At 34.5% G+C, this 19,009-nt stretch overlaps 1 protein-coding gene across 1 annotated transcript; it reads right to left on the bottom strand.

Annotated features, from left to right (window-relative positions):
• Nucleotides 1–6,193: 6,193 nt before the first annotated feature.
• LOC134855549 (uncharacterized) lies at nucleotides 6,194–18,209 on the bottom strand (the record flags this gene model as incomplete). The annotated part of the gene is given in 6 exon segments (XM_063872090.1): nucleotides 6,194–6,202; nucleotides 10,688–10,906; nucleotides 11,301–11,534; nucleotides 12,153–12,310; nucleotides 16,989–17,118; nucleotides 18,000–18,209. Coding segments are annotated over 6 exon segments (885 nt in total).
• Between the last annotated feature and the right edge of the window lie 800 nt (nucleotides 18,210–19,009).

The raw sequence follows: 19,009 nt of genomic DNA, 5'->3' as shown, positions 1-19,009 counted from the left end.
GGATGAGCAGATGGACCAATGGCAATTATACTTCAGTAAGCTATTCCCAAAACTTTTTACTAGAGTTGGAAAAATTAGGAACTACAAGGTTCAAGCAGAATTTTTCAAAAATCTTGTACCAGTGCAGCAGAAGGGACGGAGAGTGCCGGTAACGCTCCAAGAAAAGGTGGACAAAGAAATTGATAAGCTATTAACCCAGGGACATATAGAAAAATTGAAAGAGTGTTCGGATCGATATTTTGTTTCTCCGATCGTCATCACCGTAAAAAAAGACGGGTCCGTAAAATTAGCATTGGAATCTCGAGAGCTTAATAAACAAGTTCATAAAAACAAATACCAAATGCCAAATATAGAAGAACTTGTAGATACAATAGGACAACTTATTTCCGAGAAAAAACAGGGGGAGGTGTACTTTACTACGATGGACCTAACGTACGCGTATGGGCAACTACCGCTTAGTGAAGAAACAAGCGGGCACTGTAACTTTTCTTTGGTGGGCGGTCGGTCGACAGGAACTTACCGTTTCCGAACAGGGTTTTACGGGCTAACGTCCATGCCGCCAGAGTTCCAACGAGTAATGGACTCAATTTTAAACGAATTCCCACAAGCGAACGCGTTTATTGATGATATTTTGGTTACAACCAAGGGAACAGAAGTAGAACATATCTCCTTGGTTGAAAAGATCCTCCGGAAACTAAACCACGAAAACATATCGCTGAAGTTACCAAAATGCGAGTTTGCGAAACGAGAATGCGAGTGGCTTGGTCATCGTATAACCGAAACGGGGGTTACGCCTCTTAAACGCAAAACATCGCCGATAGACGCATCAAAAGCTCCTAAAACAGTCACGCAATTGAAATTATTTATGGGCTCAATCCACAGCTTGCATAAATATTTACCAGCGATAGCGGAGATGTCAGCTCCATTAAGGCCACTCCTCAGCAAGAAAAACGAATATAACTGGACCGCGGAATGTGAAAATGCTTTCCAAAACATTAAACTGGGGGTAGCAAACATAGTTGAATTAAAACACTTTGATATTCATAAAGACATTAGAGTTGTTTCCGATGCAAGTCACAATGGCCTTGGAGCGGTTTTAGAGCAATTGGGTACAGAAGGGTGGCGCCCTATATCTTTTGCATCACGATTCTTAAACGCAGCCGAGAAAAAATATTCCACTAACGAGCTTGAAATGCTGGCGGTGGTATGGGGGGCCGAGTATTTCAGAAACTACATTCTAGGAAGATCCTATACAGTTATTACGGATCATAAGGCTCTAATTTAATTACTTAACGGGAATAACAAGAAAAACAAAACACTTTTTTCAAGACTGACACGTTGGCTAGACAGACTGATTCCTTTTGACTTTGTAATAGAACACAAACCGGGCGCCAAGATCGGATTGGCAGATTACTTGTCAAGGCATCCTAGCGAACCCCCTAAACCGATAAGTCAATATGATAATTTGTTCACCGTGGCAAAAATCGCTTCAATTAGAAAATCCCTTGGTTTCACAAATGATTTAAAACCCCTTGGTAAACGAAATTATCAGGATATTGAAGAAACTGGTTCTAAACAGTCTAGACGGTTTTCATCCAATCAAAAGCGAGAACGGATAACATGCCTACAACCAGCGACGGTTGAGGGCGGAAAGTCATGCGTGAAGACAACGACCAATAGGAAACGATCAATTTGCATAACGCGTAAATCAAAGAAACCCAAGGGACATTCAGTGTGCTCCATATATTGTTCCCTTGGAAGACGGTTAAATTTGCCTACATCAAATAACTCAAACAAAACGGATAGCGACTCTAATTGTTCTTTCCCAGTATTTGAAATTGAAAAAGTTGAAAGTGTTACAATTGATTCCCAAACTAACTCTCCGAATATACTACAACCTCAGATCAACTCTCCGCTTAGATTAGATAAAAATTTATTGAGTAGCGATGAAATAACTGTCATTAACCCTGAAATTGTTGCAATTACTAAAAACACACGGGATTCAAAAATTAATACAGTACTTTCTATACCTTCGAAATTTCCAGGCGAGCTTTTTCCTACCGTTAATCCGAATCAGCAAATTATGTCTATCATTCCCCGTGATTGCAAGGTTATCAAGAAGTCCCAAGCGTTACCAGAACTATTTAATTTAGAATTTGTTGCCTCAAACATACCGGCGGATGTGAACTTAGTACGAGTAAAAGAAGCATTGGAGAAGAAGACTAATTTGAAAGAAGAACTCCTGAAGATTGGGAAGTACTGGGCCCAATACGCTAACGATTTGTCATTACGGGACGATTGTGTGTGGTTGGATGGACGGCTGGTCATCCCTTTGCCATTACAAGTCCCAATTGAATCGCGGATACACTATTACCATCACGGTAAAAGAAATATGTACGAAGCAGCGCGTGACGTCTGGTATCCCTACATGTACCGCAGTTTGGCAGCAAAAGCCACGTACTGTCAGCAATGCACGGAAGCGGGTAAGAACCTAAAATCGTTATTACCCAAGGGAGACATGGGGAAGGTCCCTGAACCAAGGGAACCCAATGAATGTTTACAGTTGGATTTCTGGGGGCCAATAAATTACTTAAATGAGAGTAAGAAATATGTTTTGGTTGCTACGGACCGTTTCTCAAGGTGGCCATCAGCAATGGTTACTACCACTAATACGTCAGATAAAGTCTTAAAATTCCTTGATAAATACATAACGCATCATGGAGTACCTCGGAAAATCCACGTTGATCAGGGATCATGTTTTACATCTAATAAATTTAAAAGCTTCTGTAACAACGAAGGCATCGAGCTAATGTACTCCCCAGTGAATGATCATCGAGGCACGGGGTCCGTTGAACGGACAATAGGAATTTGAAGAATTTTGTCTTAATGCGACAGAAAAAGAGCATAAGTCTCTAGAATCTATGGTCGATAAAGCGCTAGGCGCCCTACGATTTTCCAAAAATGCAACTACTAAATTAACACCTTTCGAAGCTCACCACGGCCGGGAGGCCAACACCATTTTACGAAATCTTACGAAAAAACCAAGTTTGAAAAATTTGAATTGGAAGAACGTCTTAAAACAAAAATGTTTGTGTTTAGACGATACTGATCCCGAGATGAGTAAAATTGCAATCCCTCAGCATTCGAATTGGGAGGAGAGGTCTGACTTGACATACGCTCCAGCTTTGCGAAGGGCCCCTATCACGCTGGATAGTGATCAGCAGATGGACACATGTCCAGGAGAGGTATCGGGAGTTGCCCCAAAAATCCAAGGGAGTGGAGACACTGGCCCTAACATCCAGGGGAGTGGAGGAGCACGCGACCTATACCAGCGTACCACCAGCAAGACCCTAAATCGGTATAAATTACTAAAATCCAATGTAATCTCTGAATCCGAACATACTTTCAAACTTAAAAACGGATCTGTTCTTAGGAAAAGTGCAGTGGCATCAAAACCGAAACCCAACCTTCCCAAGAAACGGAAGCCGGCTACGCTCAAGGAAATGTTAGCGAGCGCAAAGAAAGGGGCAGTCGTGAGCCCGAAATCAAAAAGAGCAAAGGCCATGCAGAAGGTACCAGTAGCCACCTTCGAGTCCGACAGTTCGGATACTGAAGATTATCAGCCATTGAATATTATCCCTGCAAGATTACCGGTAGAAGTGCTAGCGAGACGCGAAGCGATTGCGGCGGGACAAGGCCCAAGCGGCAGTACGGCAGTAGTGGAACGAGGAACGGGAGCTAAAGCAAAATCCAGAGTGACGAGAGCGAAGCGAGAAAAAGGGGGCCAAGGAAAACAAGTGAAGGGAAGCCAGGAACGTCCGGTGTTAGTGGCGAGAGAGTGCCTTGTAAATAGTAGTCAAGAAGAAGACGTTGAATCTGGCAGTCAAAGTGAAAGCTCGGGAACCAGAAGGAGTACTAGAAGAAGAAAGCCAGTAGATAAAATGGGAGGAGTCATGATTGAAACTATCCAGGGGGCGGAGCAAAAAGGAAAACATCCAGGGGGAGAAGGAAAATGAACCTTATTTTAAACTCAGTCAAAAACTCATTAACCCAGGGAGAGGGATGGCCATAAGCCTAAAACTCAAGTTTGTTGTATCGTTTAGTTGAGGTGGCAGGTTGAAGGTGTAGTTATTATATTAAATTTAAATTACTATGTATTTAAATTTTACATCCATACGGAAATGTCAGGGGCTACAATATGTTCAGTTGTCAATCATCCTAGTTGCTATTCTTTATTTATTTATCTCTGAGATTTCTCATACTATAATTAAGTGTGAGTCTGGTACCTGCCTGTCAATCAATTTAGAGCTGTCTAGCTGTTATGTGTTGAGCTCAAGTTCACTCTCTTATTTATGCGAACTAGAATACAGTCAATTGAGTATTTAACAGCCATCGTTTTTACTAACCCATGTAACCTATCATACTTGATAACGTAACCTTTAGAATTAGGATATTTCTTCTTAACCTGAATATTTCATAGCCAGACCATTCTGAGAATAATCAGAAAAAGATGGTTCTTCTGAGTTTAAATTTTTTTAGTTTTTTTTGTAAGAATTATTAAGACCTACGAGATGAGAGTAAGATTAAAATCAGTATTGGGCTAAAGAAATGAACAAACATTTCTCCGGCCAAAAAAAAAATAGCGTGTCAAACACACGGCGTAATCCACCTGAACAAAAAAACTGTTCAATCCATAAGAATCAATGTGATCCATGAAAAAATAATCCCGCCCCAACTCATAAGAATATATTTTTTTGTTTTTAAAACAAATTGTAGTATGTTTTTCTAAGAATTTTTTTGTAAGTGAGCTCAGGGTTTATTTAGTTTTTCCTTTTTGATCATTTTTTGTTTGGTAATTGACTTTTTTATTCTTTGGTCGCGAAATGGGGAAGAAAATTTGTTCTATTTTTTTGAACTCGACTGATGATTGCTGACTAAACTTCTTTCCTGGAATTTTCAATCAATTGGCTAATTGCGAGCTTTATGAGCTTAAAACTGACAGGCTTAGGTCCGATTGCACAATTTGGCGCCGGCACAAATAGTATATTTATTTGTGTAGAGCAGTTATTTCTTACAGATTTTGGGCTCAATTTACTTGGATAATTTCTTTTTTTTTCACTAGTACTAAAAAATCGAACATGCTGTTTACACTACAAAAAGCACGTTCGGTCTAAAGTTTCTTCAAAAAAAATTATTACCAGTTGGCATTGTTCTTATAACAATTTTATTATTTGCGCTTCCCGTTTTACGGTTCCATTAGCCCATTTTCGGGGTGCAAAATAATAAGAGAAGAAAGAAAACAGTACCCATGGTGGAAATTTAGAGGAACATCTTCATAACAAGTTCCTTTTTATGACAGTAAAATGCTAATCTTCACATTTATTCAAAAAAACAAGAATAAAAAATAGCTACTCAACGCTAGCAAAAATCAAACAATATTTTGGTTCATTTTTGATTATTGCTGATTGAATTCTCGAAAAAAAAAATTTTCAAATAAATTGGTTATTTTGTAAAATATGAAATTTAGTTACTTTTGAAATTTAAAGTTATTCATTATGTTTAATTAAGTAAATCTTCCTCCGTATGTATGAATAAAATTAGTCCTTCGTTAGCTAATTTTCATTTTTTTTGTACCGCGAAAAAAGGAAAAGCCAGCCAGACTTTGGATGTCTACTTTTTTTGCGCAATCTGTGCTTTTACAATCATGAAAATTATGGTCTAAACTATCTCAATCTGGTTATGAATTTTAGTGTTGCGTCTTCTGTAAGAAAATCAAATAAACGAATATCAATCTTAGCATCAAAAAAGAAAAGTAGAAAAGCTCAGAATTCTACTTTATTCCAAAATTGGATGAAAATACTCGAAGTAAGCGGTTAGTTTAATACAAAAAAAACCAAAAAATTATCAAAACAATTGGATTTTGGGATTATTCGACTGAAAAACTTCTCGGCTTAAAGCTCCCCTGGTGGGAAAAAAACTTCTTGGAATCGATTTTTGGCTCCTTTGAAGGGTGGTAAAATAAACTAAAAGTTTACGGAGCGGATAATTGCCAGTCATATTTTGGGTACAAAATCTGATAAATTGGGAGTTTTTATATCCTCGTAGATCTGACAAGTTTATCTAGCGTATACTTTTTCCTGAATTGAGTTTCTAATAAGACTGACAGGTTTTTCACACATCCAACAAATATTCACTAAATTACCTGAAAAAGCAAAATTAAACATTTTAACTTAAGGTCTGTTAGACAAAATTATCCCGTTTTAAAAAAGCGCACGCCAAAAAGTTTTATCACACAAAATTACCAGTTGATTTCATACTTGGCCGCAACGTTATTTTCTGAAACATTTTCATCTATTGTTCAAAATCAAAAATTACTTTAATTGGTTACTTGAACATGAATTTGACTGTCGCCGTAAGTCTTTCAGTTATGCTAAGTGCAGTTATGCTGTTTGAACCGAATGAAGCCCATTATGCGAGGGGATTTCCGGTACACAGACGAGACTGGGACCGAGGAAGTCATTTCGACTTCAACAAAAAATCAGGGATCAGCTCAATTTTTCCCAAAAAAGAATAGTTTTCGATCTCTTTAAGTCCCCCACCCAAAAAAAAACACTTTAAAAAGTTTATAAATATTTTATTGGTAGATCAATATTTAAGAATGTGTAACGAAAAATTAGAGATCAGTTCAAATTTCACACATTTAAATCTCCACCCCCCCCCCCCCCCCCCTCACCCTTGCGAAAGCGACCTTGAAAGTACACTCTGGAATGAAAGCATTTTGCTAAATTATTCTGTTCCAATTATAGGATTAAAGACAAGGAAACTTTTACTACAAAACAAAACAAAAATGATTTTTTGAACTGATCCAAAAAGTAGTGGAGGATGAAAAAAGAGCATCTGCGGAATGGGAGACATGTGAGAGTAATGCAGACTGTCCGATGGGATTAGCTTGTGTGGGTAAGGAATGCATGGACATTTGAGAGGGAATCGATTGAAGAAACAGAATGGTAATCGAGTTAAAAAAGACATTTGATTGACAAGCATTCGATTGACAAGAGAGAAACACAGTTATACATCGTCGTTTGGTTGATAACCACTGTTTGGACTAAATTTATACCAATAATAAAGTGCTGAATTTAAATTTACGAATTGTTTTTTTTTACTTACTAAGGAAAGTGTTTTGTTTTGTTACTGAATGAACAGTAATCGAAATGAAAATTTCATTTGATTGACAAGCATTTCAAACTAAGTTAGAACGATGATTACTTTAGTTTGACATTTTTTTTCCATTTTGCCAAATGGATTTCAGTATTTGAAAAGTTTTTTTTTCGAAAAGTAAAAGATACCTAATTTTAGTGTTCAAAACAAGAAATCATGTTAAAATCTGTCTGTAGAAAAATATTTCTATTTAAGGCAACTCCCTGACACAATTTTAGCACCAATTGAATCATATCCCCTTATTTCAATTAGGGGGGATCGTTCACTTGGTTAATTTTTTTTTCAACCAATCAGATTTGAGCATAATGCATGCATGCCTTATACTGCTCGAATTTTTTAAAATTTTATGGAGAGAGTTTGTTTTCTTGGTTTATCTAGGCGAGATTGTTCACATGCACATAATTCAAATCCGATGTCAAAGTGAGTCAAAATTCTGAAGTTTAAGTACATAAGAACGATTCTGCTGCAATTATAAAATAGCATTTAGGATGATACAATTATTGAAACGGTCGATTTAGACATTAATATCCTGAAAATCCACTCAGAATTTCAACAGATTTTTTTTAAATATACGTACCCAAACTAAATAATTTTGACTCATTTTTATGCAAAATTGTATCGGCAATCTATATTGTAAAAAATCAGCGGGCTAAAACTCAAAAAACTAGTTTTTAACTTTTTTGTGCGTTAACGGTGCCAGTAGATAATAGCCAAGTTTGCTGATCATCGGTTAAAAAACAGATCTGCTGACTGTCGATTGAATTTCATTTTGCTTAGTTTTGATTTAAAACCTCAATTATTTATGAAATCTTCTCTGCTTTTTAGGCTCCATTTTTCAACATTTTTTTACATTACAAAACCTTGAGAGATACTTTGAGCCAGTTAATTTTCTTATTGATAATTTTTATGAAATGTTATCAAATTTTCCACAAAAAACAGTTGGTTTTTTGACCAAACGAATCTGTAGGTCATTAAAAGGAAAAAAAAATAATTCACATTCGGAAAAATTCTCAAAATTGCGATATAGAAAAAGTTGCGTGTTTTTCACTCATCGATAAAATTGCGTAAAATTCAATGCAAATCGTTATAAAACTTTTTAACATAGTTATTATCTCTAGCAGCTAACTATAATGGTGGGAGATATTAGTTAATCAATTGTGGTTTCCATCAAACAACACGGTAGCTGTTAAGACGACTACAGTTTTTCATTGGACTTTAAAACAGCGCTACACAGAACTCAATCGTTTTTTATTAGTCTTTAAGAAAAACATAAACCACGCAAATACGAGCAGCTCATTTTCATGTCTCAACGCTCACTTTTGCCCTAAATTTATGTCGCTTTAATGCTCTGTTTTTGTATTTACCTAGCACCCTCACATCTAAATACTAATAAGGGCTAGAGTGACCAATGCTTATTCTAATTTAAACAAGGGTTTGCTGGTTATGGGTCCAAAATCGAAAGTAATAGCCATCGAGTTTCCAACCATGGTGAGTTTCATAGCCGAAGTTCAACATGGAATTCTTTTGACAAAATTGATTCACTACAAAATCACCACAGTTTTCATTTTCTGAGCTATCGTAGTTTGGCTGGACTGTTAGCGCAGAAAAAATTGGAGTTCAGCTTTCTTATATGAAAATGATCAAACAACGCGTTTTTAGACACCGTTCCACATGACATTAATTTTCAACTGATTGAATGTAATCGGAACTAAACTATCAAGACGATTTTTTTTCCACTAAAAACATCTGATGAAAAATTTAGTAACTAGTTTGAATAAAGAGTTTCCATTTTCAAAGTGCCATATTTGAATGATTGGTAGAGTATATGGCCTGCGAGATCTATTTCGAATAGGCTATTCCGAGAAAAAACAAATACTCGCGCAATCGCAAACATATAATTTGCAATTTATCGTTGGTAATCATTAGAAATAAGACTCGGAGAGGAAATACAACGAGGCCATATGACCGATAAGCACCCTAACTACATTGCGTTGAACATTGTTATGCTACAATGGTTTTCGGTATAAAACACGTTCAGGAAATGATTTTACTGATAATATAGATTTTTTTCAAAAACAAACTCGAAATTTGTGCAGTTTGAGTATGTTAGTTTTACATTTGAATTTAAAGCAATCAAATCTTGAAAAAAGCAAAAACACGTAGGTTAGAAAAAATGTAACTTACCTCAAAAACTAAGGAACGATATAAATATGAAAAAATGGAAAAGGTTTAAGGGGGTGATTCGAAGATTATAATTCGAAGTCTTATTATGGTAGCTTGATGATCAAATAAACCTTTAAAAAAATTTTGTCATAATTTATTTAAAAGTTTAGATTGATAGGCCACAAAATGTTAAACTGTTAAACTGAGGCCGAAAAATGTAAAATAATCGAATTCAAATTGTAGCAACTATTGTCTCACCTTTTTTGTCTCATTTTAATTCAAAATGCAACATTGTTTTAAATTTTTTACCCCTAAAAGCAATTTTTTTTGTTTCCCCAGCTGAGGTATTTGGTTCAAATTTGGATCACAAAGATGTTTTTCGACCCAAAGTCTGTTGTGAAAAACAGTCCTTTCGGTCGAACATAATTTCGAATCATAGTCAAAAGCATGATTGAAAGATAGTTAAACACTATTGCAATTCATGTTCGAACAGAAAGTCGAACACAAATATGGTCAAAACATAGTCGAGCTCAAAGTCGAACATAAAGTGTCATATTAACAAAGTCGAACAAAACGCCGATTAAAATGCGCGGTCGAAACGAAGTCAAACACAAAGTGTAGTCAAAACGTGCGTGGTCGAACACAGTTTCGACACATAGTCGAACTCATGAAATGGGCCACAGATGATCTCAGGCAATAGTCCGAGAAGGGTTGTTCAGCCCATTAAAGTAATTAATTAAGAAAAGCTATTAGACTAAAAAAGAAATTTCAGATTTTTGTCACATCGAAATTGAAAAACTTGTTTAATCAAAAAACAAGTTTAGACTATGCCGAAACAAAAACACTCATCTTTTTATACTATTTGGCGGCGAAAAACATCAACGTTGATCATATTTTGAAGTGCATACATTATACAGATCGAGTCAGTCGAAACGTAGCGCGCTTGGATCGAACATAATCGAACTCATTTTACCTTCAGTCGAGTCGGTAGAAACATAGCTTGTTTGGGCTAAATTGGGCGAAACATAGCCATTTTTGGTCGAGTCGGTCGAATCAAAAGTCAAACAACTCGACCCGAGTTGCAAACCAAAAGCCATTTCGCGTGCCATATTGTTTCATAAGCGACTAAAAAGTTTTATTCGGTTTTTCAAATTCGATACTTTTCAGAAACAGAGAATCAGTAGGTCCCATGACTACTTCCTGAACTTAAGTATAATGGTTTTGAATGCAGTTTTAAGGCAATCATGATTGGTATATTAGCCTGGAAACAATAATGATTATCAAAATTGAATTCATGAGTACGTACCATCCCATTGCATTTTCCGTCTTTGATTTGGATGTAGCAATTCGGTCTGGTCACACTCTGGAACATCCGCACTCCCCCCTCCCCCACCTTCCTTATTCGGAAGTATGACGTCATGTCACGTGATCCGCTTCCGTTAAGTTGTCCTAGGTCGTCGATACAGAGGGTTTTTTCGGGGGGACTGCATTGGATAATGAGAATGCCCTGGTCTCGGAACACGCCCTGGATAAAACAAAACTCGGAATAATTTTACATTACGAACGTTTTAATCATGATAAATTGTTTCGTAACGATATAATATTACAGAGTAATTTGTATAAATTTACAAAAACAAATATGAATCCTCTGGGAGAACACCACTAGCATCATAAGTGAAGTCGACAAGTTTTCAAAACAATGATGGTGAAAAGCATTTTAAAGAACTCTGTTTTGCTATTTCAAATTTTGTGTAAATTTTGTGCAAACAAATTGTCAATGCAATGACTTAAATTGACCAGATAACTCCAAACTCCATACACCAATATTAAACATTTCATATTTTTGAAAATATTTCAGCATTTTTTTAACAATCACAATTTTCTAAGTCGCCGAATATTGCGACAACTCTCTAAACAACCTTGCAGACAGCGTTGAACAAATAAGAACTCTTTTCCACGCCTCCTCCACCCGTCACGTGTTTCCCTCTATTCTGACCCCTCCCCTGCTTTGCCCCTCCCTTAACTTCCTCCCCCACTTGAGATCCGTCAGGGTTGAATGACAAATATCGTCCAGGATATTTGACTGATTCTAACACAATAGATCTGTCATTCTGTTGTAGAACTCGGAATTCACATTGCGATCCACTTCTGAGCTGAAATTAGATAAGATTTTGTAATAAAGTAAATTTACCAATATTTCAGCAAAATTGATTTGTATTTCGATATAAATTTCAGTATTAAAAAGTAATATTTATTACCAATATTAAGTTATCTAAAGTAAGGTAATTTTCATTCATTTGACAATAAGACACTATTGGATTTTTAACTGATGCTGATAAGGTAAATACAGAGGTTTTCAAATTCAAAATATGGTTAAATTAAATGGAGAAATTAGCGATTCATTTGTAACTAACTTTTACAAAATCATTAAACTTCAAAAAAAACTAAGATCTCAACTTGACAAAAATGCCATCAAACTCAACAGAGCCTGACAGCTTAAAATGCGGAGGATCCAGCCAATATTCTCCCCCTAACTAGAGCGATTTAAGGTATATATCCCCCCCCCCCCCCCCAAATGTTTGATTTTGATTAAAAATGGTTAGCGCTGCGGAGTAAAATGCTCGTTTCTGGATGTTCACAGAAAACTTCCAGATTAGTGTCATATTAAATAATCATCTCCTTTAAATTACCTGATGGAGGAGGATGATAATTTAGCCCAAAATGAAACTGAAACAAAAACTAAAAACAAACCCGCCTATCCAACTACTCACGTCTCCGAAGGCTATTTTGTTGTCCTGTTTGTTTATTTCGCCGCTGTTGTTGTTTTCTGCTGTCTGTTTGTGGTCGAATGCGAGGTTGAAGTTGAAATGTGTATCACCTCGGAACATTCGAACATTGTCTTTCAGTTTTAGCTTCACCACCAGAACACCTGAAACAAAAAATGACTATGGTAATTAACAAAACAAAACCTTCCATATTTATAAATCGTTATAAATCTTGGAAGACTAAAGGTATGCCTGAAAAATTTGACCCCGTAAAATCATTTTTTCAAACCGCCTGGTTGATTATCAAAACTTTTTTTAATGTATGGCGGGTAAAGTCCTGTTATAGTTTCAACAGTACCAATTTTCAACAGTGCCAAAGATTATCAATTTGATGTACACCCGGGTTGACAACAAATAGTAATCATACATTTTTCATATATGAAAAAAATGCTTATCATACTCTTTCATACAATTTCATAGTGTGAAAGTGTATGTATGAAAATAGCAAAATAAGCGTTTTTTCCATATATGAAATTGTATGACAAGCATTTTTTCCATTCTATGAAATTTTATGAGAAGCATTTTTTCCATAAATGAAAATACAAAAATATTTTGTTTTGAATTTTCGTGTTTCAACCGAAACACTAACCAAGCATTTTTGACCTGAGAAATACCAGAGTGTAACTGGCAGTTACCACGCAGATAAACTGAATTTGGTGGTTTTAGCCATAAAAGTTAAATGTAACATTTTCACATGGAAATATATACCAAAAAATAAATTTTTGAATATGGCTAGATAATTTTTCGTTTGAAAATTTTGATGGTTGCGAAAAAAAGGCCTATTTTTTGTACAAATTTATTCTTATTTTAGCAAATGAAACAAAAGATAATAATCGTGTTTACAAAAAAAAACACTTTCTTGTGATTTTTAGATTTTTTGGGTGAAAAACTCATCCTGGACTACGTTATAAACACAAAAATGTCAAATTTTGCATGCAAATTTTTTTTTGCAATTTTTTTAACACAACAGCAAGTTTGCAGCCAAAAAAGGGAATGAAAATTTTTTACCTCAAATTTTTATTTTTGTTCATGAAACAAATGCATATCATACAATTTTCATGCATGAAAATTTTATATTAAGCTTTTTTCTGACAGAAATTAAAATTATGTTTTTGATTGTCAAAATGCTCTCTATCATAGATATACTTATTTAAATCTATTTAAAGTTACCCAGACAAGTTTTTTGGTGATTTTTGAAAACTTTATTTTTTCTATGACAAAATGACTTCTTTATAATTTTCATACATGGAAATTGTATGATAAGCTTTTTTTATAAAAAAATTTTAAATCATTATTTTAATGACCAGAAAGCTTCAAAATAAACAATTAGACCAAAAATGTTCATTAAAAACTTTTAAAACACTTTTTAAATTTTGTATGAATTTTCTATGATAAACATTTTTTACCATGGACTTCATATATGAAACTGTATGATAAGCATTTTCTTCTATGGACGTCAACCCGGGCAGTCTCCTTTACTTTTACAATATGTTAAAAAACCTCTATTACTATGTTAATATTTTTTCATTAATTTACTGGAAAAACAAACTACTGCCGAGAGTTGATCATTTTTGGCATTTTTGAATAATTGGTACTGTTGAAACTACTACAGGACTTTACACGCCTGACGGAGCTCTAATGTAAAAAAAATCTAACTGTTACTCATTTTTGTAGATTATGTGGGGTGTCTTTTTACTTATTCCGTCCAAAAATCAATGTTTAAACTGAAACTATTTTGCTTCAATTGGATTGACTAGAATAAACCGATCAATTTTTCACACTATTTCAAAAAGATTTGCTAACAATTTTGAGACGGTTTATAGAAAATCCAAATTACCTAACAGTTTTAATTATTCTGAAAAACGTTCAAGTTTGATGAAATAAACTACAGAGTTTTAACCAGACTAAGAAAAAACACAGAAAATGGCTATAGACAAAAATTCCAAATATCTGCTCAAAATTCGTCCTCGTTAGAAATTGGCTAATAACTAAAACGATGTAGTAGCAGTTTTGTGTGAATTATTTAGCATATCTTCATATATTTCGGCATGTTTTTGAGTTGGTAGTTAAGCATTTTTGAGCCTGCAAAATTTCATAAAACGTCAATTGAGAAAAAGTATTATTTTACTTCGAGCTCAGGGCAACAAAAAAGTGTAAAAATTCCATAGAAACGCTTATTTTATTAAAAAAGGGTTTGTACTAGATATAAAACCATTCCAAGAGCCAATATTTTGTCCATTTCTGTAAAAAGACATTATATCACGTTGTTAGTTCTTTTTCGAAAAAAAATTTTGAGTATACGATAAACACAAACTTAGGTATGTACTTAAATAATCAAAAAATGGTTTAATACATCTGATTTATAAAATTTCCAGAAAATGAAATACATGCAAAAGTTAGTTAGTAAAGTCAGTAAACGTTGCTATAAAGCCAAGAGAGCCATTTTGAGAGAAAGACTGCTCGTATATAGGCAAAACTTTTTCATTGGGTCCGAAAACTCTTATTTTACACGGTCGAATGAAGGCTTCAACAAAACTAAATTGAATCATAATTCAAATAGGGTCAATAATCTTGAGTTAAACAGTGTCGAACCATGTTTCGAATAATTCCAGCCTTTGGTTCACATATGTTCAGAAATTGTTAATAGCAAAAAAAAAATTTTGCTTAAAATACGTAAAATACGTAAAAAGACCTTATGAAGGTTTTTAAAATTGTTAATGTTTGGGATAGTTATCGTGTGGCGGAATAAAATGTTTCAAATTGAAATTGGCCTAAATCCTAAATGTGCCGTCAGAACTTTCAGAGATTCGCCTCGATGTAGTAGCATTTTTGTTTGAATTATTTAGCATATCTCCATTCATTTCGGATTGTTTTTTGAGTTGGCTAGTTAAGCATTTTTAAGCCTCCAAAATTTCATAAAAAGTCAATTGAGAAGAGGTATTATTATACTTCGAGCTCAGGGCAACAAAATCTTTCAAAAAGTGTAAAAATTCCATAGAAACGCTTATTTTATTAAAACAAGGGTTTGTACTAGATATAAAACCATTCCAAGAGCCAAAATTTTGTCCATTTCTGTAAAAAGACATTATATCACGTTGTTAGTTCTTTTTGGAAAAATGTTTTGAGTATACAATAAACACAAACTTAGGTATGTACTTTAATAATCAAAAAACGGTTTAATACATCTGATTTATAAAATTTCCAGAAAATGAAATACATGCAAAAGTTAGTTATTAAAGTCAGTAAACGTTGCTATAAAGCCAAGAGAGCCATTATGAGAGAAAGATTGCTCGTATTTAGGCAAAACTTTTTCATTGGGTGCGAAACTCTTATTTTACACGGTCGAATGAAGGTTTCAACAAAACTAAATTGAATCCTATTTCAAATAGGATCAATAATCTTGAGTTAAACAGTGTCGAATCATGTTTCGAATAATTCCAGCCTTTGGTTCACATATGTTCAGAAATTGTTAATAGCAAAAAGTTTTTTTTTCCTTTTAAATTTGGTACGAAACATCTATTTAATCAAATAGCTCTGTCAGAAGGTTACAAAATTAACTCTTGGTTCAAGTGTGATCCCTTTAAGTTTATGTGATCTAAAGGGTTTTCAATAGAAATCAAAACAATTATCAAAATTAGTTTAAAGTGCCAACCTGCTGATGGTCATTTTAGTAGAGAACTGAGAATTAAAAATGTGATCATGGAAATATGTTACGTTACAATATCTTTGCATTCCAGGGGCACTTGGGCTTTTATAGCACTGCACTCTTAGAAACGTTGTACTAAAAAAAATTGGATTTTTTATTGTTACTCGAACACAGTCGAGCAAAGATGAACTTTGAACGCAAAATAGGTAAAATCTTAAATCGCGCCTGGGAAAGTAAGAAATTGAAAAGTGTAAAGCTGAAAAAAGCAAGAGTGTCAAAAAAGTAAAAAAAAAAAAATACAAAGTTTGTCATAAATTGACCGAAAATTTTGAAAACAGAAATCGGTCGATCTTTCGAGTGAATCATGGGTACTTAGTGTTTTTGTTATTATTTACAAATTAGTCTGTTTCAATCAAAGTTGGAAAAATTTTTGAGCGCTTGAAGAACATTGCATTTTGAGAGAGTATCAATTCAGCCACTCAAGTTTCATTCTAGGCATTGACCTTTGCAAGAAGTTTGAACACTAAGTTATGTTCTAGGTGTAACTCATAGAGTAATTTCAGATAGGGTACACCGTCTGCTCGTCACGCTATCTTATTTTCGGCCGGATAGATTCGTGCAACTTCTTAGTCTAATACCGATCCTAATCTTACTCTTATATCTACTAGTCTCAGGGTTTTAACTAGTCTCTGTTAGGCTCAATAGATCTAGAGTATACTGGCTTATTGCGATTGCTAAAAGGTCTCTTGGAGAGGTAACTAATTTCTAAGTTAAATTCAAATCTCTCTGGTGCTGAAGTTACAAGTAATTTCAGCACTTGCAAATAAGTGGGTTGTTAGTCAGATGGATCATGATTGGTTAATATTAAATATTTCAAAGAGATAAAGTATCCAATTTATAACCAATAATAAATATAGTTTATATCTGGTTCTAACACATTCAGTCAGAAATTCCATTAAAAATATAATTTCAGATTCTTCGTATTTCTCTCGAAAAAAATCTTGCTAACCTTGTAATAATCTGGCAATTTCCACAATTTGTAAAAAAAAATCAAAAGATATTTTAATTGCCAAACCAAACAAATTTCAGATACGCAAGTCTTAGTAAGTAGATTAAATAAGATCTAGATTACTCACTGGGTGGTTCCTTTGCCCCTCCCCTGCAGTCGACTGTCCCGTCGCCCTTGAGTCGGAGAGAGAGGAGGGAAGAATGACTGACCAGTCTTAATTCACTCCCTTTGTCCCATTTCCATTGCTCAAGCTCCCACTGAAATAAAAAAAAAATTATTTTAAAAATATTTTCTGAATTTGTTCATAGTTTTCATAGTTTTCCCTTGTTTATGATTGCATTGTTTGTTTCTGAAGAAAAAGTTAGATTAGAAGAGAAACCAGGCAGTAACAAGTCGCACAGAAAGTTCCGACTAAAAAAATGAAAAAAAAAAGTTAAAAAGAACAGCTTATTTTAAAAATTTCTGTCGTTTTTATTCCTGGTGTGATAAGAGAATCTGAACGAATTCCCAGAACCAAGGCTCACTCCATGTTAATAGTAAATTAGGTATATTTTGACAAATGACTAAAAAATATATAATGAAAAAATCCAGGAATTTTAGCAGAAAATTTTTTTTTTTCTTTTATAAGAACTAGATTATTAGCAGACCTACTCGCTCGCTTCAGCCGCTAGAAACTAAAATGAAACTCAAAAATTTCAAATCGGGCTTTCTCGACACTGGGAATTTTTTTGAAACTTTCAAAATCCGTTTGAATTATGTGTGGACCTGATTTTGCGTAGAAAACAAAAATAAACTTCAGCAGACTCGAAGACAAAGATCCTTCACGCTTTCAATGGTTCGAAAAAAAACAGTTACGGTTAACCAGTTAATCAAAATTCCAACAAAATCTGATGTCATAGGCCTTAATTATAGGCCTGGGGCTTACTTAATTTCATATTTTTGTGTTCATAGAAGAGTTAAACTTTTTAGCGTGAAGCAAGAATCAATTTAAAAATTGTTTTTACAAGCAAATTCATCGAGAAAAATGAGCTTCATATTTGAAAATTAAGAACACACTTCGAAAAAACGGGTGCAAACACAAATTTTGGGACAAATACTTTTCGATATAGTTGGGTAATAATAGTTTTTACCAACTTACCGTGAACCATTCATGTTCGAACTTCATAGTCGGAGGTTCCGGACTCTTGGGGTAACTCGGAACCTGATTGGCCCTCACTTTGGGTCTCGTAACTGGCTGAATAACTGGGGCAAGAGTGTCTTCAATTTGGGTCATGAATACTCCTTTTGGTTTTGGGCTGTGGCTGAAGGCGGGTTGTTTGGGGGAGGGTGCACAAATAGCTCTGAGGGGCTGGAAAAAATATATATTCAGAAAATTGTCCGCTTCTATCTGCTAAGCCAAACAAGACTTCTCGGATTTTAAGGAAAATCCTTGAATGTTGTGACTGCCTCTCATGGTCTATGGAATAATGTTCGCTTTTTCAAAAAAAAAAACTGATGAACATTTTATTTAAAAAAAAGAAAAAATCATAAAATATAAATGAATTTTTGTTCCCAAAAACCGTCTCCCCATACTTAGTGTAAAGCTATGTAAAAGTATATTTAGCATGCAACAAAGTTTAATGTAGACAAAATAGCATGCCCCAGTTCAATCTGAAAGGTTTCTGAGTCGGATCAAATCTCCGATTGCGCGTTAGTATCACGAAATTTATCGAGCTTCAATTATCCCAAAATGAGCATAATGAGAAATGAGTAAATTTTAAGTCCACATAATTTTTGAAAAAACATCACAGATTGGTTGTTTTTTTTTGCATTTGAGTTTGAGCTTAAGACAACAATAGCTTTCAGATGAGACAAAAACTTCCGTCAAAAAGCTTACCCTAGGCGATCAAAAAGAGTTATCTTGCAAAATCTTGCATCTCGTAAAATAGTGATTGTTTTCAAAAATTTTGAGATTGAGAGAGGTTGATTTGTAAAGTTTTGCAAGATAACCAGTCTTTTTTTTCATAAGAAACTATTTTGACCACAAGAGCAACACCACGATTCAATTTGTCTAAAGTCACAAAGACTTCAAGGAGTTCAACTCAATGAAAGTGCTGAGAATGACCAATTTGCAAACATGACCGTTTTCATGAACAATATTCCGTTTTT

Source organism: Symsagittifera roscoffensis, chromosome 10 (assembly GCF_963678635.1).
Source record: "Symsagittifera roscoffensis chromosome 10, txSymRosc1.1, whole genome shotgun sequence".
NCBI classification, from domain to species: domain Eukaryota; kingdom Metazoa; phylum Xenacoelomorpha; order Acoela; family Convolutidae; genus Symsagittifera; species Symsagittifera roscoffensis.
The sequence above is the reverse complement of the archived record's forward strand: the minus strand, read 5'-3'. Positions and strand labels throughout refer to the sequence as shown.